Raw genomic sequence first — 26,907 nt, 5'->3', positions numbered from 1 at the left:
GGTGTGATGTGAGAGTCTTTTGTGTTAATTTCATTGGTTAAATAAAGAGACTGCCTTGGCCCTTTAATAGGACAGAAAATTATTAGGTAGGTGGAGTAGACAGAACAGAATGCTGGGAGAAAGAAGCCGAGTCAGGCAGTTGCCATGATTCTTCCACTCGACACAGACGCAGGTTAAGATCTTCCCTGGTAAGCCACACCTCGTGGTGCTACACAGATTATTAGAAATGGGTTAAAGCAAGATGTGAGAATTAGCCAATAAGAGGCTAGAACTAATGGGCCAAGCAGTGTTTAAAAGGATGCAGTTTCTGTGTAATTATTTCGGGTATAAAGCTAGCCTTGTGGGAGCCGGGTGGCAGGAAGAGGCCTACAGCTTCTTGCTACAGGGGTGATTTTAAGACAAGGTTTCTTTGTGTAGCCCTGGCTGTCCCGGAGCTAGTTCTGTAGACCAGGCTAGCCTCGAACTCACAGAGACCCACCTGCCTCCACCTCCCAAGTGCACTGTCACAGCCCAGTCCTTCCTTCCTTCCTTCCTTCCTTCCTTCCTTCCTTCCTTCCTTCCTTCCTTCCTTCCTTCCTTTTTTTATAAAGAAAAACATACCCATAGAAATGACCTCGAACAAAATCCTGGATTCTGGCCTTGTACATGGCGTGGAGATTTTGAAATTCATGCACTGCAGAAAACTTCTTAACATTCAAGCCATTTGGAGTTACTACATCTGAAAAAAACAAAATTTAAAAAAAATGGGGACTCTCTTCTGAGAGGTAATGCATATTCTTTGTCACCTTTAATGATAGAGGGACTAAATAAATAAAACCCCGAACTCGGTAGTTTCTTAAATAGACAATTTTGGGTTCGTGTGGGAGGACAAGCACGTGAGGCTTGGTGGGGAAACGGAAGTGGACACTGTGGTTTACTTTCCCAAGGTATTTGGCAGTGAGGATAAACAAAAACTAAAAACAACCAGAAACAACAGCATGCAACGCTTTAACAGGGCAGCCCCCACAAACAAAAACTTTCCTTTAGAACAGGAAAAAGCAAAGCCTTTGGGTAAGTGTGGGCAGAGAGACACACGGGAAGATCAGGAGAGAAACCAGGACGTTGTTGGCCGATGTCCTCTCAGAACCATGAGTCTGACTGGGTGGGTTTTGTCAACTTACTAGCATAACTGAGAAGAGGGAATAGTAACTGAGAACTTGCTTCTGTGAGATGAGTCTATAGACAGCCCTATGGTTCATCTTTTTGATCAGTGATTGATGTGAGAAGGCCCAGCCTGGTCCAGCCCACTGTGGGCGGTGCCACCTCTGAGCAGACTGTCCTGTGTGGTGTAAGAAATCATCAGGCTGAGCAAGGCAGGAAAAGCATGCAGTCAAGCAAGCAGCGTTCCCAGCGGTTTCTGTTCCTCCGTGTTTCCGCTTCAGTTCCTGCCTTGGCTTCCCTTAATGACAGGCTGTGATCAGGACCTGTACGCTGAAACAAACCCTTTCCCCCCAAGTCCCTTTCGGTTGTGTTTATCACAGCAATTGAAGCCCTAATTAAGCCAGAGTCCAAGAGAGCCCCAAATCCACGGGAACATTCGGAAAGAACAAAGACAGCCTAGCCCAACAGGCTGCCACTGCTCTGTCCTCGGGCTCTTGTTTTCCACATGTTTGGTTTGGTTCTTTGACAAAATTTATTCACTTATTGAAGAGCCTCCTCTAGGCACCCAGGGGTATCTGAAAGCAGGGGAATGCCAGGCAAGATCACAGCCGTTAAGCAAGGGTGCTGCGTGTGTTAGGAGATGGCAAAGCCAGCCTCCAGGATTACCAGGCTTCCGCTTCAGCATGTGCTCCGCCTCGATGGCTGTGATCTCTGACACGGTGGTGAACACATGTGCGCAGTGCACCGAGGCCCGCTCCATGCAGTAGCGGTGGTAAATCTGCCTCTCCCCTGCCTCCTTGTCTATGTCGAACTGTGGAAGACAAACACATGTTCCTTGCGCGATCCTCTTCACACGCAAAACAGAACCCGTAGTCCACAATTGTTCTTCCTCACAGCTGATTGAAGTTATAATAACCCCATCAAAGCGCTAGTGCGTATCACGCCGCTTGCTAAATTATAAAACTGGTATTTTAAAAAATATTGTTTGCTTCATGTATCCAGACTGTTATTTCACCCCCTATAAAATTTTGACATTTTGTTGCATGTTTTCTTATTCCACAGTTTATAAGTATACAGATAATTCTAACCTCCAAGGATTTTATATTTTACTACAAACAACGAACCATAAAAAGGCAGTGTAGCAGAGTCAGTCAGCAAAAGTGTGTTGGGCCCATAAAATTAAAAAAATAAAAGGTTGGAAAAAATGGGGGCTGGAGAATGGCTCAGTGGTTAGGAGCACTGGCTGCTCTTGCAGAGGACCCAGGTTTGATTCCCAGTGCCCACATGGCAGCTCACAACCATCTGTAACTCTAGTTCCAGGGAATCTAGTGCGCTCTTCTGGCCTCAGAAGGCACTTGGCACACACATGGTGCATGGACATACACGTAGGCAAAACAGCTACACCGATAAAATAAAATTAAAAATTAAAAAATTGAACAAAGCTGACACCAAACTTGACACTAAAAGTTTGGATAACTATTATCCTATTTAACTAGCTGAGAGAGAAAAACCGAGAGATTTCTTTTCTCAGTTACTTACTCCTTCCAAGTTAATTTCAAAGAGTGTATGCTCACTTCATAGTATGTGAGGTTGTGGGATCTGTCACTCATGATCTTAGTGTAATATTTTTATGAGATTTTGTGCGTGCATTCTGGATATTTTAGGTAAAAACAAGCAAAACAACAACAACAATAACAAAATAACCCACAAACCAAATCCTCAGTGAACCCTTAAACTTTTTTCATTTGTCATTTCTCACAAAACTCCCTGTGATGCTGGCAGTATCTTAAAAGAAAGTATGATAAATATACATACAGCGTCATCAGATGTCTCCAACATGGCGTTCAGCTCTGCTCTTTGTCGTGTTTAATTCTCAGAAAACTCACATGTTCTGTCTTCATTTTACAGAAGGGAAATCTGAACCTTTCAGAGGCGAGGGAACTTGGCCAGGGTCACTTTTCTATTAAATGTCTTAGTTGAGGAGTATAATTTGATATGTCTATATATTTCCTAAATTAAACCTAGTGTGAGCTCAGGATCTCTGCAGTTAAGAAAATACTTATAAATATTACTCAGAACCTAATTTTTGACGACTTGTTATCCACCAGTGACTGGCAGAACCGTTCATTAGAATGAGGGGTTGAAATACACAGCATATATCTGAACATGATTGAGATTTGTAGTTATCATTGAAGGCATAATAATGTAACTAATCAAAAGGCTTGTAATCTATCTGAGTACTATAATGTCTTTGTTCCTAAATAAGACACCCATAATACATTATTATATTTTCTTGATTGTTGATCTCTAAGACCACAAAGCACTCTTCAGTGACGGACTCCAGGGGTCACTGTAAGATCCAGGCCTGACCTTCTGGGCACATATTGCCTGGTGCTCACCACAGGGCGCTGGTTTGCCCTGATTAGTTGACTGTTACCCTACACTGTTTGCCAGTCACCTTTGTCTCCCAGCTTTTAAAATACCTTGTTGACTTATTGAAAGCCTGGATCTTCGCTTCGGCTGACCTTTTTGTAGGGCAGCTCTCATTAGCACTGCTGTCTGCACTGTCAGAGGCTCTCAGAAGGCCTGTCCTTGCATTCCAAACGTGTTCGAGACAGCGGCATCAACTCCCCCGGCTACTGATTATTATTCACGCGTGTGCATCCACAGACACACATTCTGATTCATAGGATCCCAGAAGTTTAAGTCTGGGTAAGTTTTTTAAAAATTCAACTTTTCAATTTCCTGATTTTCCTAATAGTGAAACCAAACCTATAAGCCCTAAACTGACTCGATAAGTAAACTAGATATTAAACACACACTGTTTTAGTTAATGGCCATTGAATGTGTGCTTTTGATAATCTTTCTGACTTTATAATATAAAATGCGTTGGGGCTGTAGAGACAGCTCAATGGCTAAAGGCATGTGCTGCTGTTACAGAGGACCCGAGTTCAATTCCCAGCCCTCACTTGAGCATTCACAACTCTACAGACGATTTTATGTCCTCTTTAGACCTCCAAGGGCACTTGCACACTTGTGACACACACTCACACAGACACATAAATAGAATTAAAATTGGGAAGACACTTTTATCATGCCAGTTCAACTGGAAATTGAAGAAAGATAAAAACTAAATGAACTGAGGTCACAGATTTGGGCACTCGGTAAAACAGGCCATGAGGTGCCCACCTCCACTTCTTGTGACATCTGCTCCCTGGTTCTGGAGCACCTCACCTGTGCACTTCAGAATTCCAGAAAGAAGCTGAGGCATTTGCTTAAAGTGTCTGCCAATAAATAACTCATGCAGGGGATAAAGAGATAAGGCTCAGGTTCCGATCCAGGTCTGCCCAAGATCCCAGTCTGTCAATCATCTGGGGAGGAACAGGTGCCTGTGCCTCACAGTACAGTGTCACCTTCCTGTTATGCCTGTCTCGATCCCTGTTTCAGAGAGGGAGCAGAACTCGGGCCTCTCAGCCTCTATAGTCCATTGTACCGCAAACAAAGTTAAACTTCCTCCACCTCTATCACCCAGGGGAGACTGCTCCATGAATTCTGATGAGCTAAAAGGGCATTGCTGCCATGCGGTTGTTAGCTGAAATGTAGAGATCAATATCTTTCATCTTTGGGCTTCAGCGAGCCTGAAAGAAAGGGGACAAGTGGGGCCAGTGGGTGCTTTACCTTGTCAAGCTGGTTATAGAAGTCAATATTTGCTGCGCAGAGATACCGCCCAAGCAGCGTGGCATGGGTTGTAAATATTGTGGCGATGGGAAGTTTCCTGGCACGGGAAAGAACCAGCCCAGTTCCAGCCTGCCATTCATGGAATTGGGCAATGACATGTTTGCCGTCCGCATGGTCTGTCACCTGCATCAGGAGAAAAGCCTTTAGTGATTGGTGTTGCTTGATCTTGAGCATTGCCCACAGTAGAAGGACAGACGTGAGGTGTATAAATCGTATCCCTCTTAACAGAAGTAATACTTTTGAGGAAATAAAGGGAATCTACTTAGTCTACCCATGTGAGCTTCTTTCACACCCAAACCCCTGCATGTGAACACACCCCACACCAAACGTGCACACCACACACACAAACACACACAAACATACACCCACACACCAAATATACTCACCCAACACACAAATACACATTCACAGTAAGTACATACACACCACATACATACAACAAATACAACACACAAATACGCCCCACACCAAACACACACACATACCTTCCCTCATAAATACACCCACTCACCAAACACATCTTTACCACATATACCACACACACATGCATACACACACAAATATAAACTCCCACCCCACCACCTTCCCACATAAATATACCCACCCACCAAACACATATTTACCACAAACACCACACACATACGCACAAACACAAATATACACTTACACCAGACACACACACCACACACACACCTTCCCACATAAATACACCCCTCACCAAACACGTATTTACCACATTCACCACAACCACACACGCATATAGACATACAAATATACCCCCACATCAAACACATGCATACGCACACACACACACACACACACACACACACACACACACTCCTACACTAAAGATAAGCACACTACACACAATACCACTTGGTAGCTGGTCTCTAACTTGGAGCCATGGCTCAGGCAGGAAGACTGTAGAGGAAGAGTTGGTGGCACTTCCTGGTACCATGGGAGTGCATATCTGTCACTACGACTGACTTTTCCCAAGTCCCCAACCTGTCTTCACTTCTGCTACTACTAAGAAGCCACCTGTCCACCTTCTCCAATTAGCCCTTGGTGAGTACTGCATAGGACTTCATCAGACAGATGTGTTAAAGGGAGCACCATCTCAGTACTAAGCCCTTAGCTCCCTCCTTACTAGGGGTCTCCTTCTTTAAGATCTGACTTTTGTCAGGCGGAACCCTCTGTAGGTGACAAGAGGCATGCACGGGAATCCAAGTACCATGATTTGAGAAGGCCCCATTTACAAAACTGGCTTCTGGTAGTCTCCCTCTGACTAATTTGCTTCTAAGAACTCCTCAGTAGCTGCTGAGGCCACGTCAGGCTTTAGTGAATAAAGGAAATATCAAGCATTCACTCTATGTCCAGCTGTGCTCACACATAAACAAAACAGACTGTTTCAAATCTTTTCTGCTGCCTAGAATTTATATGTATTTTTCATGACATATCTCTTTTATGCATATATTTTGCATATCTTCTATAAGATCAGGCAATATAGCTGGGTGTTTTATATGCATGACTTTATTTAAATATTCCATGAGATAAATAGTAATAAGTATTACTATTCTGTTGCAAAGGTTGGTCATTAAGGAATGGCAAATATTTCCTTGAAATCATTTTTTAAAATGCATTATAACAATCAGTGGAAGCCTATCTCCAAATTTTTAGGTCATCGCTGGATCCTCAGTTTAGGAGGCTGCCCTCTGTTCTGTCATACAGCAAACTGTACCTCTTTTAAAAACCAGGCAGTTAAAGACCCAAATATAAGCATGTCGTTGGCTTCTCGGTCATGATGAGGGATACCAACGCTACATGCTTCCCAGAAGTCACCCTTCCACCTGTCCAGGTTCCATGCTGAAGAGCTTATGTCAAAAAGCACCACGTAGGGACTCCCTTCTATCAGCCATCTTCCAAAGTACACCTGACACAGAAAGAAAACATAGCCAGTGTTTCTTTAAGTACAACGTAAGAGAAAAATGTGCACTTGGGCTTGGAAGATGTAAACATTATTTGCAGAAGGTTATGATTTGAATGTGAAATGTCCTCTATTGGCCCATTTGTTGGAACACTTGGCCCCAGCTGGTTGTACTGTTTGGAAAAGTTGTGGAGCTTTTCGTAGGTAGAGGCTCACTAGAGGTAAGCCTTGGATTTCTATAGGCTGCCCTGCCCACTGCCCTGGCTGTTCTGTCTGCTGCCCTGTCTTCCCTGCCACGATGGACTAGATCCCTCTATAATTTCAGGTCGAATGTGCCCTTTCTACCTCACTCTTATCAGAGTGTTTTATCATAACCAAGAAACTAAGAGACAGAACAGTGGCAGACCAAGGGTTAATGTGAAATTGTTCTCCAAAGACAAAAGTTTATGTATCAAACTCTTTCTTTCTGGCCACCACCTAGCTCCCAAATCATGACACACAGACTTACCATTACTTTTGAATACTCAGCCTAGTGTAGGCACATTTCTGACAAGCTTGTTTAACTTAAATTAACCTGTTTGTCTTTATCTACTTTTCCGTGGGGTTTATAACCTCTCTTTCTTCTCTATATCTTACTTTCACGGCTTAGCTATGTCTGGCTGGCTGACATCTGCCTGGCTTCTTGCCTTCTTATGTCCCTCATTCTCTCCTCCTTCTCTCATTCTTCATCCTTCTCCTTTTTTTTCTATTTGAGCCTAGCTTTCTCCTCCTATTCACTCTGCCTGATAGCCTTGCCTACAGTTTCTCCTGACTAGCTCTTTATTAGACCAAGCAGGTGCCTTAGGCAGGCAAGGTGAAACAGATGTAACACATCTTTACATAATTAATCACACATCCATACATTGTTAAGCAAATGCAGCATAAACAAAAGTAACACACCTTTACACAGTTCAAGTAATATTCTGCAGCATAAACAAATATAACATATCTGCCTAGTTAAAATAATGTTCCATAAAAAGTTCATATGTTAAATGCCTTTGGAAGTTTGTATTCTTTAGAGTTTTCTGTATATAAGATCCATGCCATCTAAAAATATTGTGATAATTTGGCTTTATTCTTTTTAATTTAGATGCCCTTTATTTCTTTCTCTTATTGCTCTAGCTAAGGCTTTTAATGATAGGTCACATAAAAGTAATAAAATTTGTGTATGTTTCTTGTTTTAGAGCTTAGAAAACTTTAAGCTTTTGGATCACAAAGGAACTAACTGACTCAATGGATGAGTTCATTCATGAATTCACAACTAAAAACCTATAAGAATATGGGGGTATTTTATCAGTTCCTAGCCTTTCCCTGGTGCTCTTTGCTTGGGTCTACTATGAGATGAACAACCTCTAACCCATATTCACCTCTAACCCATATTCCCACCACTATGATACTACATTTCAACACATCCCCAAAGCAATGATACTAATTAAACACAGACTAAAATTGTTAACCCAAATGATAATTTTCTCTTGTGAATTGTTTCTCAGGTACTTGTCACCATGGCAAAAAGTGTGATTGACTCATCAAGCTACACAGAAAAGAGTGGTGATAATATCTGACATTTGAGCTTGAAGTTGGAGGGAGCACCCACTTATCTGTGTCATCTACAAGTCCTGCTGTTCATTAAGTGAGGTCACTTGAAAGTCAGATGTCTGGATCATATAATTTTTGCTTTTTTTGTCCCTTATTATCTTCTTGTGACTGAGTTCATAGACACTGGATTTAATATCATATGTGAGAAGTATCTTGCTATATAATCTAGTCTGGCTTCCAGTTTGGGAGCCTTCTATTTTAGACCATAAAGTGCTGGGAGGCCAGGCATGTTGCATGACTAGTCTTGGCATTTTGCCTGAATGTATGTCTGTGTGTCATGTGTTCCTGGCTTCTAAGAAGGCCAGGAAAGGCTGTTGGGCCCCCTGGAACTGGCATAATAGACTTTTCTCTGCTAGCTTCCTTCTGATAAGGTATTTTATCTCAGCAATGAAATATATTATTTCACTTTCTGTAGCTGTGAGGTTCTAACAAGGGCTCCTGGCCTCATGCATACTAGCCAATAATCTACCATTGAACTACATTCCCAGCCCTGTCACAGCAAAAGAAAAGGAAAAAATTCAGAAGCCATTTGACCAAAAGTGTGCACTTAGTAAACTGGTATTGAATAATGTCATCAACTCCCATGACCTAGTCACACTTTATGTACAACTTTCTTAAGACTGTCTCAACTCTGAATCTTCCTGGAGCTCCCACTCATTGACCTGTTAGAGAATCTTAGACTTCACAAGGTGCCTCAAATTCCCTCTTTGTAAGAAGAATCAGTGTCTTTCTTGCAAATCTTCTCTTCTTCCTTAGCTGGGCAGATGGCCATCTCTGGTGAGTTGTTGGAAGGTGTGTATATTCTGTTTTCTGATAACAGTTCATTAAAAGATATAGAGGCAAGGGACAATCAGGATCTTTTACCTGGCAGCCGTGTTTATTCATTGCATCCATGGCTCTTTTGACAGCATCGTTGGTGGGTTCACACTGCTCTACTTGAGTTTTCATATTATGTTCAAAATATGGACCTATCAGAAAGTAGTTTTCTCCCCATTCATCTGCTGTTGTTTTGGCCTTGGTCTGAATCACAGTATAGATGCCCCCAACTGTAAAGGAGAAACCTTTCTATTATTATTCCAGTTGGTGATGCAAGAGTTGAATTAGTATCTATTACTGTACTATTTAAAGTTGCATTTCACTTAACTTTATTAAAGGGCAGGATTTAAGGTGTTTGGAAGAGTTCAATGTTGGGCCTATTCTCAGCCATTTGAGGAGTTTCCCCCAGGTCTCACAGAACACTATAGGGACGATCCTGTGTTTATTTCACAAGTGAGTAAAGCAAAGCCCGGAGAGACTTCGCGATGGACCCGTCATCACACAGGGGTTGGGATTCCAGCTCAGTCTGACTCCACAACCTCCAGACAGCAGAGTAAGATCATACCTCAAGACATGGAGCAGTGAATGGATGGGCCTTTGAATGTCCCCGAGGAGCGATAGATACAGGGAAAGAATGAGCAGTTTCATGAAAAGATAAGAGGCATTGGGTTTCACAGGGTGTGATGATGGAAGGTTTTTCTGTTGTGGTCTCAAAAAAACCCACATGGAAAACAAGAGCCCGATGAGATAGTTGGGGCTTAGCTTTCATAAGATTTTTAAATTACATTATTATTTTTATGTATGAGAGGTGCATGTGTGTCATAGCACATTTATGAAAACCAGAGGACAACTTGTGGTGTAGGAGGTCTTCTTTCTATGTGTTGCTTTCATTGGTCAAATAAAGAAATTGCCTTGGCTTTTTGATAGGGCAGAATTTAGATAGGTGGAATAGACTGAACAGAATGCTGGGAGAAAGAAATCAGAGTCAGGCAGACACCATGGCTCTTCTCTCTGAGACAGATGATGGTTAGACTCATGCTGGTAAGCCACAATCAAGTGGCGATACAGATTATTAGAAATGGGTTGAATCAATATGTAAGAGCTAGCCAATAAGAGGCTAGAACTAATGGGCCAGGCAGTGTTTAATTAATACAGTTTCTGTATTGTTACTTCGGGGTATAAGCTAGCCAGGTGGCTGAAGGCTGGGCACTGGGAACGCAGCCCGCTGCTCCTTTTACCACAAACTTGCATATATTGGTCCTCTTCTTTCACCTCGTGGGTCCTAAGTTTAGTTGCAGGCACATTTATCTGCTGAGCCCTCTTGCTATCCCTGGTTAAACTTGTGTATATTCATAGAGGAATGCATGGGTGCATGCATATAAGTCTGCATGTGTGAATATATTTGTATGTATATACATGTGCATGTGTACACATATGTGTGTGAATGTGTATGAGTGTATATATTTGTGTGTGCATGTGTGCATATGTTCATGTATATGTGTGTGTGCATATATGCATGTATGCATGTTTTCTAGATACTTTTGGAATAACAAAAAGAGCCACAGCTTTTTTTCTATTTTCTAAATAACCACATTTTTATAGTGTGTGTGACATTTTAGTGCGTGTACATTATGCAATGTTGAAGTCAGGGAAGCGTGCCCACAAGTCATATTGCATTCAGTGGAGAGACTCTGAAAGTTCTGTCTGTAAGCTCTGCATAAGAAAGTGCTCATAGAATCATCACTTCTCTTCAATACTGTGACAGAAGCCCATGCCAGAGTAGTAAGACATGAGAAAGAAATGACCAGTTTCCAAGCTGGAGAAAAGAAAGTCAGATTGTTGTTATTTGGGGTTGCATGATCTTCTATCTAGAAAATCTACTAAAACTAACAAATCAGTAAAGTTATAAGATTAAAAGTCATCATGTAAAAGCAGTAACATTTCCATAGGCTAAAAGTAACTTGCCTGTAAAGAAATCAAGAAAGCATTCCTATTCACAATAAAATAAAATTTTAACACTTAATACCATCAAAACTCACAGCAACCAGCAAAAGAAACAGTTGACAGAGGCAGCAGAGACTTGCGCAAGACACAGTTTGCTGAATATTAGTCTCATAAAGAATTAATACCAAGAGTATGTAAGAAACCCAGTTCAATAGTGACTCATCACCTCCATATGGTGAGCAGCAGACCTAAATGAACATTTCTCTAATAAACAGCTGTTCCTGCATCAATCCCTGGGTCATCTGGAAATCTGATTAAAAAAAAAATACCAGGTCCTTTTCTCGGAAAAAGTCTTAGATTAGACCCAGACAGTAAAGAGTTTGCCATGCAAACATGAAGTCCTGTGCAGGGTGTTGCCCAGACCCACACGAATAGGCAGGGTCTTACACAGACTTAATGATCCTCACAGGAGAGATGGATGGGCAGACGCCTGGTGCTCTCTAGCCAGACAGTCTAGCCTTATCAAGCCAATGAGAGCCTGTCTCAAAAATCAACCCTTACAGCTGTGTACAAAGAAGCTAATACATCAGTCCACAGTGGATATTTCCAAACACAGACAATCTTCGTTAAAATCAGTGGTCAGTAAACAGAAAAGGCACGAATGTTCTATAAGGAAGGGGGAAGATGATGGGTGGGAAAGAGAGAAAAGGGAGAGCAAGAGTAAAAAGAAAATATGTGAACAGAATTGTTAAAGAACGAATTTAATTAATGAAAAATGTACATTGGAAGTGAAGGACAAAACGATGCAGGAGATTTGGTACAACTGGAGATTATCATGCGTAAAACAGACTGGACTCAGGATAACAAAACATTACACGTTTTCCGTCATCTGTGGATCTTATGTTTATCTTAAGGTAATAATTTATTGGGAATTTCACAATCTAACCCTGACTAGCCTCTTATCTCTCCCCAGACTCCTATTTTCTCTCTCAGGTCTGTAAACAGAGCATACTGTGTATCTTGGTTTACACACAGTGAGTCTTGGGAGTATAGTTCTCACACACAACACTGTCTGAACTATTGCCTGCTTCACTGTCTCTGCCCAAAGTGATTCAGTCCATAGGTCTCATCACAGACGTCTCTTCAGTAGACAACTTTCCCTTAACTCTAGAGTAGGCTGGGAATTTCACCCTAACAACCAACACACAGTACAAGTCCATAACCTTGTTCTTCTGCCCTCACACCCATCACAGCGGGTTAGGAAATACAGTCATGACCATCTTCCCGCAAACCTGTGCATGTCGGAGTACTGAGCAAATTCTGCATTTTTCAAGACTGTCTACTCTCCCAGTGATGCTTTTTATTAAATAGCTGGGTAGTTGTAATAATATGCAGATCAATGGATAAAAAACAACAATTTGAGGCTAGTGTGGACAAGTAGGATTGGTTGTTTTGGGGCCTAAGTATAATCTATAATAATTGTGATTCCTTCTCCTGTGTTTACTACATTCATGTCATTCATTCGAAAATGCTGGCACTGAAGAATTATTCCGCCTCCCCTCAGATGTCTTTTGTGAGCTGGAGAGATGGCTCAGGGGATAAGACCAACTGTTGCTCCTGCAGAGGACTTGATTTCATTTCCCAGCACCCACAACCATCCATAACTCCATTTACAGGCAGTCAGATGCCCTCTTCTGGCTTTTATGGACACTTTGTGCACATGGTAACCTACATACAGGCAAGCACTCATCAATAATTTTAATAAAAAGGAAATACTTTTTAAAAGTCTTGTTTTCTTAACTATAAATATTTCTCGTCCTCCACAGATGGCTGTAGGATAGCCAGAGTATGCTGTATTCATTTTACTCATGGAGTACCTGATATTTAAATATCCTAAGGTTTTTTTTTTTTTAACCGCAAAGCTTCAAAAATCTTTAATATTTGACAGCCAAAGTTTTTCATCTATGGAACATTTTCTTAGACAGTGGACATTTTAATAATTAATTTTTATATTGGTTTGAAAGAGACAAAAGTGTTCTTTCCCATCTCTGCCATTTGTGAGGTCACTGGGTGCCCCCATGTGTCCTTTCAGCTATGAAGTGAGGGGGTCATGATCTCAAAGATGCCTCACATCATAACCACAAACTGCACAGGACTACAGCCTCAAGCTAGGTTTTTCAAAGGAGCTACGGTAGCAATGAATTGTCAGGGAGGGCTAGAATTACTATCTATCTAAATAGAACTTTAAAAATTAGATTGAAAATATTAAATATATGTTGAAGATGTCAACATGAGTAGACGGCAATTTAAAGCCAACCAACAGGGGCTAGAGATTGGCTCAGCAGCTAAGAGCATTCACTGCTCTACCTGGGTACAATTTCAGCTTTCATATGGCTGCTCACACCCTCGGCAACTGCGGTTCCAAGAGGAGAGACGCCCTCTTCTGGCCCTTTCTGCACATGCAGGCAAAGCATTCATACAGTACATAGAAACAAAAATAAATAAAATGTTTTTAAAAATAAAAAAAGTCAGTTGAACATGTCTTATATGCCAGGGACCTCCCTAGAGACAGATATCTACACAAATGTCACATAGGACCCACGGGACTGCAACTTTCATGAATGATCTCTAAGGCCCCATTCATGTTCAATGGAGAGAAGAACCTTGCTTGTCAAGGGCCTGTGCGTGGCTCTTCAGGACTGATTCCCAGCACTAATTCTCCCCAGCTTTCCCCCCTCCAAAAGCTCCCTCACTGAATTCCTGCCTGCTCTGCAGAGAAAAACCTTTCTTTCACGGGACACCTGGATTTGTGTGTACTAGAAGTGGCCCGGTTCCCAGGAGCCCTGGCCTTACTCAGAAACTGGAGAGAAAGAACTGGTGACTGGAAATGGGCATTTGAAAGAGCTGTGCATGTGACATTCCCCCTTCTTGGTGCTGAGATGGGGTCCTCTCTGCTCCTCCTTGCTAATACAGAGGAAGAAGAGCTGTTCTCCGAGCTTCATCTGGGCGCTTCTAAACACAAGAGCCTACTGTTAACCGTTCTTTTGCGTATTTTCTAAATACATACTAGAGAACTTTGGACAGTCAGCATGAGGTGGAAACCAGGACAGAGTTCAAATACAGCTGTGAGTGCGCACGTGCACGTGTGTGTAGGTGCACGTGGTGCACGTGGCGCACTTGTGGGCCCATGTTCCCATGGGTGCTCGTGTGAAGGCATAAGCACACACACAGGGAGGCCAGAGGTCAACAGAGGCCTCTTTCTCTGAGCTCTGCTTTTTGAAACAGGGTCCCTCAGCTGCCTGGAGTTTAGCAGTTTTGCCAGGCTGACTGGCCAGTAGCCTCTGGGGTCCACCCGTCCCCACTTCCCCAGCCCTGGGACATCAGGAATGTGCCACCTACCCAACTTTTTCAGATGAGTTCTGAGGGTGCAACTCAGGGACTCATGCTTGCAAGATTAGCATTTTACTGAGTGAATTATCTCACCTGCTCTGCAAATATAATTCTACCTCTGACAGTACGCTGACTCTCAAGAGGTCCAAGGAAGAAATAGAATCCCCATTCTCGGGTCCCATCTTCAAATGCCTGTTGTTGCCTTTCACACACCGTCTCTCTGCCTGGTTTTGTATGATCTTGGAGAATTCAGCCTATGAATCGAGAGTTTCATGCCAGGTGTGATGGCATGCACCTTTAGTCCCAGCACTTGAAATTCTGTGAGTTCCAGGCCAGCCATGACTGAACAGCGACCCCCTGTCTGAGCACCCTTAAACTAGAAGACATCAATCTACAGGAACTGGTTTCCACATAGTCTTACAAATATCTGTACTAGGAAAATCATTTAGGTTGATTTACTTCATTTTAAAACAATTTTGCTTTGCTTTTTTTAAAACCAATTTTATTTTCTTCCCTATTTAATATTCTCTCTAGATGAATAGAGTTGGAGAAAGATTAATTTTATCCTTCTTAATAGAACACAATTTAAGTTAAAACCTAATATAATCTCATCCTGAATTTTTAGAACACTTATTGAACTTTTTATTGAAGCACTAATAGTATAAGAGCTAAGTTATCTATTGGTCCTGACCACATACAGCTTTTCATCTAATAAAAGAATTGCCTATGCCAGAGGAAAATGCTCAAACAAACAAAAAATAACTTTTAAATTCCTATTTTGTCATGACATTAATTTAAAATGTTGACATAAACGCATATATTTAGCTATCACTACCCTGTCCTATTCTCTCCCCCTTCACCCAAGCGTAGGTTTGTGTTTTCATTTCCTGTTGAGAAAAAGTTAGGAGCTCTGCAGGCGTCCAACGAACCAACTCTGCCCCACTCTCTGGTAGTTCATTGTCACTGGGGTCACCCATGTCTCCTAATCTGTGTTCCTCCACACCCAGCACAGGCCAGTGTTAGGGGCATTACAAACCTTTGTTGGTCACCTCCCAAGAGACTTCAAAGAGCAGTAAGTCTTCGATGGGGAGCCTTTCGGCTTCCCACACAGGGAGCCCACTCAGGGAAGTCACAGACAAGGACCGGCCTCTGAGCATTCTTCTCCCAGCCTGTGGTGCCTTTGGGAACCGGTTTCAGCTAACTGCAGTCACAGGAGTTGAGCACGGAGCACAGGCTAAGAGGTGACAGCCTTGGGTTCTGCTCTGCAGGCCAAACTGGCAAGGTGAGGTTACATGAACTCGCAGCGGGATGAAGTGTGCCCAGCTCCTGTGCTGCTGCTTTTCGGGGCACGTCTGGAGAAGGCAATACCCACAGTTAAAATCCACACAGACACTTCCCCTCCTCCCCACCAAAAAAAAAAAAAAATCGCAAGTGAAACCTGCTTGTTCACAGCGGGGCAGGCAGCCAGAGGATAGACTGGGTGACAAGAGTCCAGCCCTTTAGCCCCTGTCCTTTAGACCAAACTCCTACTGGAATAAGTGCTCCCTAGATACGTATTTCGTCATCTGCAGACACAGCATCTGCAGACTGTGGGGCAGTGGGCACCTTGCTACAGTCTCCCTTCTCCGAGATGCACTCCTCCTTATTTTACTCTCCTTGTGCAAACTGCATTGTGCTGAGAGCCGGACCATTGAGATGCCTTAGTTTCTGTAGTTTTTCCTTATACGAAAGCATAAACCACCGTGCCTCTGTGCATAACACAGAATGAGCGAAATTTGGGCTGTTTGATGATTTTCAGCCCCCATTTTAATGGCACAATAGAAATGAATTTTAGTCACATTTGCAGATTTTACATGTCAGGAATTGTGGGATTGGTAGTATTTGATAATTTGGTGGACAGGAAAGTATTCAAATATGAGAGAAAGTTGCGAAAGAAGTTAGGCTCTGAACTTTTACCAGGATTGCATCACCAGTAAATGCCATATAATGTTTCTCCCTGTGTTTGTCAGTGTGCAGCTATGTGTGGGACAGTTTGCTTATTCATGCATACAAATACACATATGGAACCCCCCACCAACCACATCCACAGACAGTCACAAGTATGCTCAATTTTGAGCCATGTACTTTACAGTTTTTTATTAGTTTGCTGTCAGCATGTCTGTATTGCTATGTTTTTCTTCTTCTTTCTGAAGATTTCCTGTTGATGCTTTCCCCAAATATCCTCTATGTTTGAATTTTAAGAATTGTCAGGGCAGTAAGATCATTGAGCAGATAAAAGAGCTTGTTGTCAAGTCTGATGTCCTGAATTTGATCCTAGGACCCACATGGTAGAAACGTTGTCATCTGACCTTCATATTTATTTTGTTGCACATGCTTATACATACAAACATGCACACATGCATACATTCACACACATGAACACACACATACACACATGCACATACAAACACACATGCACACACACACATGCATACACATACACATATGCACACACTACCCTCAAAGAAATGTAATAGAAAATTTAAAAATAGAATTTTTGAAATTCTCACAAAACAATTTAATTATTAATACAGAATAGAAACTATTTTTATGTTTTTAACAACATCATTTAGAGTTGGTCTAATTTATTTAAGCCTGTTTTGATGACTCAAGGTGGGTAAAGTCAATTACATTGTAAAGCATAATTACATCTATAGATGTATATATGTCTGATGTGGGATGTCCTTCTGTATATGTGCTGCTTTTGTTGGTTAACGAATATGGCAGGGTAGAATATAGCCAGGCTGGAAGGGATATAGAAAGAGAGTACGTGGAGTCAAGGAGACACCATGTAGCTGCCAAAGGAGAAAGATGCCAGCCACCAGCCTGAAACTTACCAGTAGACCACAACTTCATGGTGATACAAAGATTAATAAAAATGGATTGGTTTAAGATATAAGAGGTAACTAGGAATATACATAAGCTATTGGCCAAACAGCATTTTAATTAATATAGTTTCTGTGTGATTATTTTGGGTCTGGGTGGCCAGGAATAAACAAGTAGTCTCTATCTACAAAATGGTACCCACTGCCTGGGGCATGGTTCCATATAAGATCCAAAAGAGCTTAAGAAAAAAAGAGGGCTTCCACACACAAAAAAATGGGAGCCAAGTACAGCTCCTTGATAGCTGAATTTTTTCAGATACTCTCTGCTTGCTGGTGGCAAGCAGATGTAGGATCTTTTATGAGAAGTCTTCCTGGTTCAGTGTTAGCAGCAAAAAATTGCATGGCTTCTTTAAAATCCAGCTTCCTGGTCCATGCTGGCAGAACAAACTCTGGCTCTTTCAGGAAGTCCTGCACTTAAATGGGGTCTGTGAGCAGCATGTTACAAATTGTTAATGGTGACATAGACCTGCAGCATCCTGGTAGCTGGGGTGGTGAGCGTGGTTCACAGATGCAGTGAACATGCCTCCTCCATGTTGGACAAAGGAAGCAGGCAGGGCCTTGGAATTGGTCCTAGCCATGCCCACTTGGCATTAATAAAATAGTGCTGCTGGACAGAAAATAATTACAGATATGCAATAAAGACAGATTCAGATGAAAAAGACCACTAAATGTGCCATGGTATTGGATAAATGTATATAGGCATGGGAGAGAGAGGAAATAGTTATAAAAAGAAGTAAATGTTTTTTTTAAAAAAAGTAAAATCTTTAAAGAGACAGAGTACAGACAGTTGTAGATCAAAGGAATAAAGAAAAATAAGCCATGTAAAGATGAACGATACACCAAAAGTCTGGATTATGTATATTATTGTGTTTCCTTTGAATATTTTGACTTGAATGAGCTAAGTACAGAGAGACATTTCATTGTACAGGCTGCTAAGCTAAACCAACATATATACTTTAAAGGTATCTAGACTTTAAAATGTGGGTCTAAGGATATATTGCTTTGGAAAAGATGTTCTTCTTTTGTTTCCACAGAGGATTAGAACATGTGGATTCCTTCTAGACACCCCTGAAGGTTTCTGTGAACCCCCAAATACTTTACCCAACAGAGAGTGGGAAGCAGTTTGGAGATAATTATGTCCAAATTCCCAAATATTGTTTATAAATGTTTATTTACATAAAGGAGGATATGTTATAGAAACGAATACTTTGGATTGGTATGGATCTTGGTTTATTGATACAAATTTAGGTCAATTTTGTTATATGTATATTTTTGCTTTTGATTAAGGTATTATGTTTGTGCCACTCATTTAAAAAGTAGTGTGTAATTTTAAAATACAGGTTAATAGATAATCATCTATAATAGTCAAGCTTGTAGTCATGTTAGTTAGGTTTTCTAGATGTACAGAGATACATTTCGGATGGATAGGTATTCTTCAAGCCTTTCAAAGACCTGCAGAATATAGCATTTAAAATGTTTTAAGAACTTAAGAGTTTTCATGACAATAAGACACGTTTGTTCCTGGCAGCACCAATTCCTTCAGAGAGGTTGATGGGCATTAAAGAAACTCATTATGGAATTTACCTTCAATGTGACAAGGCTAGCTATTTGGGCAAAAAAACTGCTCTTGCCTGGACTGCTTGATGGTATGCTGTATTAATTGGACATGCAGGACCCACAGAAAAATGACTGCTGAAGTTGCCTAAAGAAGGTGAGATGGTCCTTCAGGGTTCTTGCTTCATGAAAGAGTCTGCCAGAAATTCTGCAGAACACAGAAGAAAGTGACTGACAAACTGCCAATATAGGTGGAACTGTCTTTGAAATTTCCTACTTCATTGGAAAGTCTGCTGGATACTATGGGCCTGTAGGCTGAAGATGGGTGACCTCAATATTACAGAAAAACTTTGGGTGATGTCTCTGTCAATTCTAGAGTTTTGGAAGTTGCTTACTATGTACTTCCTGTTTACTTAGGTAAAATTATAGCCTTCTGGGATCTTCGAAGAGTCAAAGACAGATAGTTATAGCTTTTCTTAGTTATGATAAAAGATAAATTAAATGTAAAACTTTAAACTCACAAAGACAAGATAAATGATATTTTCCTTAATTTTCCAAATACAAATGTATTAAATATTATAACTATGTTCTTGCTTGATAACTGTTTTGTGTACGTAATTTTATTATGTTAAAGTTAAAAACCTTCCTTTTTAGTTAGACAGAAAAGAGGAGATGATACAAAATATCCTTATGTATATGTGTTGCTTTTATTGGTTAATGAATAAAGCTGCTTTGGCTTATGGCAAGGCAGAATATAGCTAGGCTGGAAGGGATCTAAAAAGAGAGTAGGTGGAGTCAAGGTGATACCATGTAGCTGCTGAAGGAGAAAGACACTAGCTGCCAGCCAGAACCTTACTAGTAGGTCACAACCTCATGATGACTCATAGATGAATAGAAATGGATTAATTTAAGATTTAAGAGTCAGCTAGAAATATGCCTAAGCTATTGGCTAAACAGTGTTTTAATTAATATAGTCTCTGTGTGATTATTTTGGGTCTGGGCAGCCAGGAATGAATGAATGATCTCTGTCTACAAAATATGTTTTCCAGAATTCACTGACATTTAAAAAATTCTTATCCTTAACTATTATCATACTTGTAATTGCATAGCTTATTGCTTATTTGTTTGAAGTCCAACAATAAAGCTTATATGGATAACTTTACAAATCAAGTAAAGGGCTGGTGAGTTGGTGCAGTGGGTAAAGAATCCTGCAGCAAGCCTGGGCACTTGAGTTTGATCCACAGACTTTCTGAAAAGGTTGGAGGAGAGAGCTGCATGCACAAGGTTGTCCTCTGACCTCCACATGTATACTGTGATATGCATTCCTACTTTCTGTTACACACACACACACACACACACACACACACACACACAAATATTTTTAAAGACAATCAAGTACTACAATAGCATATGTGCCACATGCTCAACATGTCTGTGTCTTTGAAGAGATGGCTTGTGTGTATTGACACATGAGGTTAACCACTGAGGGTTCTGCAAATACAAACTCCAGTAAAACTGAACAGAAGGTCATGTTGACAAGAAGTGAGAAAGGGGTGCCAGGGAGGAGTCAGAGCTTATGTTTGCTGTGATCTCAGCAGCCATTCAGTTGTGAATCAGTCTCTGGTGGGGGCAAGTCCAAAAAGCCCCTTCTCAAGTTATGCGAACATCTGCCGATGCTTACTAAGTTTAGTTTCTATCCACCTGATACAGAACAATTCCATATATGTCAAAGTGTTCAACATAGGACTAAAGTCACAGGAGAAATTAGAGAGCAGTTGAAGAAGGGTCTTAACTATGCTCCATCCTGGTTACAGGATGTTTTTAAGGATCTAGTCAAACCTCCCCCTAAGGGCAGTGATCCCCATTGGAAAGTGAAGGAGCTAGAGAAAGCTTTCTCTTTTTAAAAGTTATTTTTAATATCATGCTATGGATATTTAATCGCATAAAACACTTGAGGTGATGACCTTAGATGAATGAACATGTTTTTGAAGGCACATCATATAAATAATCAGGAGGATATAAATTAGAGTGAACCTGACTCAAGCCTGTAAGCATGCCTATGTATGTACGAAGGGAAGCCCAATCAACAGGCTAGGGGGCTCTGTGCTAAAACTCGACAGTGATTGTCTCTAAGTGGTAGTGGTAATGTCTTATATACAGGACTTCATGCTCACCAAATTGTACATGTATATATACACTACCCACAAAGTAAATAAAGTAGTTTTCAAAAGTGCAATCATAGCACCTCATGGCTGTTTCATACATGTCCACTCTTGTTATTTTGAACTTTTAACAGATTTGTTTGTTCTTATTTGTGGATGGATGTGTGTATGCATGTGTATAAGAGTGCCCACACAGTCACACAGTCCAGAAGAGGGCTACAGATCCTGTAGAACTGGAGTGACATATCTTGGTGAGCCTCCCAGTGTGGTTACTAGGAACCAGAGGAGCAGTCAGCACTCTTAACTGCTGAGCCATATCTCCAGCCCTATTTTGATTTTGTTTTAAAATTCCTGGTTTCCCTTTTACTTTCTCATGACAAGTTCTGACACATTCAGTGATATCTCCTAATGGTGCCTCCGAGGCATGTGTGGGCTACTGTTAATTCTCAATGTAGAGAGAGAGAGAGAGAGAGAGAGAGAGAGAGAGAGAGAGAGAGAGAGAGAGAGAGAGAGACTTTCATCAAGTGAAGTCCTCTCCTTCACAAACCTCTCTGTTTATATGAGAAACAGAAAGTGTTGAGCAGGCACTTGAAGGAGAGGAACTGCTCCAACAGGGACAGAGGAGGAAGAACGTTTGAAGGATGCTGAGACCCAGTTTCACAGCTGTGCCACTCGGTGCAAAGACATGAGAATAAATTGGACGCAATCGATTCAGTTTAGGTCCTGTGTTAACTAGGCCAGCAGGGGTCACCAGATACACTTAGGAAAGCACCATTGGCTAAGACATGTTGGAATCTTTAGGGCGCCCGAGGCTTGAAAAACTCACCTGTACGTCCAGGGTAATTTTGGACATTTTTGTTTGTTTTGTTTTGTTGGCTTTTGTTTGTTTGTTTGTTTTTCAAGACAGGGTTTCTCTGTGTAGCCCTGGCTGTCCTGGAACTCGCTTTGTAGAGCAAGCTGGCATTGAATGCAGAGATCCACCTGCCTCTGCATACCAAGTGCTGGAATTGAAGGCATGTACCACCTTTCCTGGCTGATTCTGGACATGTTTATGAACCACTTAGTATGTGCACTAGTCTAGCAGTCCAGGACATTTTCTGTATTGTTTTGTTTGTTTATTTTTTTAATTGCACATCACTCCTTTATTATACTGATCTGGAAAAGAAGATTTAGTATGTCCAAAACAAGTTCTGGACCCACATGGTAGGGTCAAGCAGCTGGAACATGATTCAGACAGCGAAAGACAAAACCCTGGACATGATCAAGGAGTTTATCCCACTTGATATGAGGTATGGCTTATTTTCTGGTGACCACATAGACTATTTCAGTCACCACTAGAAACCTCAGAGGGGTTTTTGTGTGCTGATAAATATATATGTACTTTTGTTTTTGTAAAAGTAAATGTAACACATAGACTTGACAGGATTGATCCCAACCTTCGGGGGCCAGCAGCTCCTTTAGGGTCAGAGAGGAAGGTAGTTCATCTTTTAAATGCAGGCTACTTTCACCTTCCACTGGAATGACTACAGCCCCAGAGTGCAGGACAGGCTTCACCCTGGTCAGGCCACAGCATGGTTCCTCCCTGACCTCCTAAAAGCAGACCCTTGTAAACAAAGGACTAAGAAAACTGTAATTACTACCTCTCAATTCTCCTGGGAAGAGGAGCCGTCCCTGGATGTGGACCAAGAACCTGCACCCCAGAGGTGTTACTCTGACTAGATTCTATGAAGGGAGTGGGTGCAGGGGATAAAATACTAAAACAAAATGGGAGCCACGGGTCCCCATCTGCAGCTACAACTTAAGATCCTAAACATGGAGTCAGTGACGGGTGCTGGGAAGGGCGCAGGAGGCAGAGACAGGCAGGAAAGGGGGTCTTGGGGCAGAAGTCTGTCTGCACGCCTTCACTTCTTGGCCTTGCCCTGCGCGGCCACAGCTTCCATGGCTTTCCGCACGGTCTCTTCATCTCCCAGGAACTGCATAGGTTTAACGGGCTTCAAGTTCTTGTCCAATTCATAGACAATGGGAATGCCAGTTGGCAGGTTCAGCTCCATGATGGCCTCTTCTGAGAGACCCTCCAGATGCTTGACGATCCCCCGAAGGCTGTTGCCATGGGCTGCAATCAGGACTCTCTTCCCCTCTTTGATCTGGGGGACAATCTCTTCATTCCAGAAGGGCAGTGTTCTGGCAATAGTGTCCCTCAGACTCTCACAGGACGGTAGCTGGTCCTCAGTAAGGTCTGCGTACCTGCGATCCTTTCTGATGTTGCTGTAGAAGGGATGGTCAGGCTCCATTGGCGGTGGTGGGACATCGTAAGATCGCCTCCAGATCTTTACCTGTGCCTCACCATGCTTAGCAGCAGTTTCTGCTTTATTGAGACCAGTCAGACCCCCATAGTGTCGCTCATTGAGGCGCCAGGTCCTGACTACTGGCAGCCACATCTGGTCAATAGCATCCAGGACTGTCCAGAGGGTCCGGATTGCTCTCTTCTGCACAGAGGTGAAGCAGATATCGAATTCATAGCCAGCATCTCGCAACGCCTGTCCGCCGCGCTTCGCCTCCTCGTGGCCCACCGGGCTCAGGTCGACGTCGTACCAGCCGCTGAAGCGGTTCTCCAGGTTCCAGGCGCTCTCGCCATGCCGGATAAGGACGAGCTTGTAGGCGGCCGTGGCGATAGGCCTGTTTGGTTTTTTTCCTGACAAGGTCTCTCTGGCCTTGAACTCAGGGATCCTCTTGCCTCTGCCACCATGCCCATAGGCCCAGGATATTTTCACCAAGCAGTAGTTTCTGCTTCCATGCGAACATAGGGACTTTAATCTTGTGAAGTATAGATAAGTCATTTTGGATCAAAAAACCCTGTGTTTCTGGAAAAGACTATAAAATGCTAAGCAGTATCACCAGATAGAAGTGGGGACCTGTTGAGGCCAGGAAGGAATGTCAGAGCAAGAATATGGCGAACACATGAAGAGCTTATGTAAGTGGTGACGACGGCTTCCATTCTCACGGTAACAAAAGGGAAACCAGCATGCCTGGAACTCAAGGAACAGTGAAAGTCAAGGGAAGACAAACGAGAGGAAGCAAAGAACAAATGGACCACAGAAAAACGGAGAGTGTGGGCTTTATCCAAGTCACTAACAGTATGACATTGGAAGAGAATTTTCTTTATAGAAAAGGTAAACATTGAGAAGGACAGGGCAGGATGCGTCCAGTCAGAGGTTATAAAGCCTACGTTTCAGTGACAAATTCTATAATGTAAAATATTGTCTCTCCTGAGGGAAGCATCATCTTCATGTTTTTAAAACTTTTAAAGTGAGATATTTAGCGTTTGAATGTTAAGGTTTCAATTTTCCAATGTGACATAGTTCTATACTTCATTTCCATGTTGTCATTTGTTCAGTGTGTGTCCTTTACAACACATCTGCTGGGGTTGTGATGGCGAAATCAAGAGTGCAATGCCAGGCTCTGTGAATAGAAGCCGTGTTATTGTGGGGTTTCTAGTATAGCATGTAAAGCCGATGCTGATGAAATAAATGAATGGCCTTGGATTAGTAACTTCTGTAACCAAACGTGATGGAAGCAAGTTAAGGGAGGAGGGGCTGATTTTAACCTGTGGTCCTACCGTACGGCATGATAGGAAGGCATGGTCCTGGTTCACAGTGAGGTCAGGAACACAGAATGGGGGATACAGGAAGGGACCAGGGCAACGTATTATGAGGGCTAAATTTTTGTCTTAAGTTTTAATTACTATGTTTGACAGACCTATAAAACAAAAATGCCTCCAATCTGCAACCCCCACTTACCTGATGACAGATTACATTCTGGAATCCTGGGGGCTATTTGTGTAAGAATACAAGCCACATGTTTTCACTTTTATAAACAAGGTTGGTTGCCCAAACTGTACTGGATGTGCTTGCTCATATGTAGGTGGGGGTTACATAGGTAGGAAGTACATCAGGATGTATCCTTTCCCTGTTTTTTCAAAGGTGGGAAGTACTTAGTCTTGTTGGTTTTGCCTTTATACACACCTGATTAACATAATTCACAAGTATTCTCTGGAAATCCTTGGTATGGACCTGGCCAGTGTCCATTGTCCTGGCCAGTAAAGCTTTCTTCAAATTTGGCTCAGAAACTGTGGTAGTGGTGTTATTTTCCTTGAGTGAAATTAACATTTGTGGAGGCCCCAGTAAGATCAGAACATCTACCCAAATTCTACAGCCAGACCTTTACTCCGGAATTCTGCAATGAATTTCGCCCTCAGGAGATGTTCCAAGGCTCTGAGGTATGCTTTCAGTTCTCGTAGATAGGATGTGAACTGTTGTGCTGAGAAAGCAGCAAGCATCTAGAGAGTCCTCTCCTGGTAAGCTATAGTCTGGTTCTGTTCTGAGGGATCCCAATCTGGGGTATGGGTGGGTTTTACAGGACCCGAATACTCTCCTGTCAAGGGCAGTGAGATATTAGTCATCCACGGGGTTCTGATTGTTTGGAAAGTTTTGTCTGCCTGTTTTGTATGTATGGATAGGTCAGTGGATTCTGGAGTGTCTGTAAGTTTTGTTGCTAACATGGGAACTAAGACAGATGTGGGTCAGTATGAAATCTTATGGATGACAATTGTTGGCCACCACATGTTTGGTTTCTGACTAGTCACCTTGGAGTGAGTGGACTTTCTGAGTTCATCGGTTTTGTTTTGTTATCTTTGCTACTTCCAGCCTCCAACCACCACGGCTATCACTACTTGCTGTGGATGTTTGGATGGCTAGGACTCAGAATTTACCTCTGAATCTTGTCACTGGATTCTTTTTAGCAGGGATTCAAATACCTTTTGGGTGTGAATAATATTAAAGTTGCTTTAGGCTGTTCTACTTTTTTGAAAAGATAGCTCTACACTTGGGTTATGAATCTTCCTTCTCCTCTAGACTCAAGCATGCTTATGCAAGCTTCTTCTACACTTTGTGTTAGACGACCTACTTTACTCTGTGAAAAGGGAAAAGAGGACAAAGCAAAACAGCCAAGACTATTGGTTTCATTTAACTGACTAAAGCTTTTGCTAAGATGTAAAACTCATCTCAAGATTTTTAAGACTATTGTGTAAACTTTTTATACTTCAATATTTGTATAAGCTTATTTGGTATGGTTAAAAATCTGTAACAATAACATTAATTTAAAATTCATAACATAGGAGATTGGTGGTTAAACATCTATACATAGATAATCTTAAAGGAACCATGTGGTGTGATGCTATCTTGAGCTATAAACAAGATGTGACTGGCTGCCATCTTAGGTTCTGTCCCTTATGTTGATAGAGACAGCCATGTGTCTGGCAGCCATATTTACTAAGGTTAGAGAGGATGAGTTGGTTCCATGTGACATTACTGCCCTCTTGATTAAAGGTGACCACCTAATATAAAACAAGCAAGGAGGTAACAATAGGTCTCCAAGATATTTTGAATTAGGATGGATTTTGTTTGATAATTCCTGATCTGAACACAAAGTCACAAAAGCAAGACTTATGGAAAACAGGATTTTAAAACAATGTGTGTTTAATAAAGTATTAAAGCTACAGCTCCATGCATTTATATACAAGAATGTCCCTGTGTTGGCAGCCGAACTTTGTTATGTAAGAATCATCTGGGTTGCATTGGCTTCACAGCCATGAAGGGGTTGTGCAGAACAGTTGAGATTG

At 41.9% G+C, this 26,907-nt stretch overlaps 2 protein-coding genes and 1 pseudogene across 2 annotated transcripts in view; 1 reads left to right on the top strand and 2 right to left on the bottom strand.

Moving 5' to 3' along the window:
- Positions 1–15,929, bottom strand: part of Gys2 (glycogen synthase 2) — a 33,986-nt gene extending 18,057 nt beyond the window's left edge. The window contains exons 1-6 of the mRNA XM_075982358.1: positions 15,627–15,929; positions 9,305–9,486; positions 6,617–6,808; positions 4,819–5,001; positions 1,807–1,951; positions 601–718 (exon numbers count right to left, since the gene is read on the bottom strand). Of these exons, the coding sequence (XP_075838473.1) occupies positions 601–718; positions 1,807–1,951; positions 4,819–5,001; positions 6,617–6,808; positions 9,305–9,486; positions 15,627–15,747 (941 nt within the window). The 5' untranslated portion in view covers positions 15,748–15,929. The remainder of the gene's footprint in view (positions 1–600; positions 719–1,806; positions 1,952–4,818; positions 5,002–6,616; positions 6,809–9,304; positions 9,487–15,626) is intronic.
- The window catches only part of Slco1b3 (solute carrier organic anion transporter family member 1B3), a 1,042,880-nt gene that overhangs the window by 770,202 nt on the left and 245,771 nt on the right, over positions 1–26,907 (top strand). The gene's annotated exons all lie outside the window — the stretch shown is intronic.
- On the bottom strand, positions 23,019–24,067 carry LOC142855682 (phosphoglycerate mutase 1 pseudogene; annotated as a pseudogene).

Source organism: Microtus pennsylvanicus, chromosome 8 (assembly GCF_037038515.1).
Source record: "Microtus pennsylvanicus isolate mMicPen1 chromosome 8, mMicPen1.hap1, whole genome shotgun sequence".
NCBI classification, from domain to species: domain Eukaryota; kingdom Metazoa; phylum Chordata; class Mammalia; order Rodentia; family Cricetidae; genus Microtus; species Microtus pennsylvanicus.
Note: the sequence above shows the minus strand (reverse complement) of the source record. Positions and strands in the feature narration are given on the sequence as shown.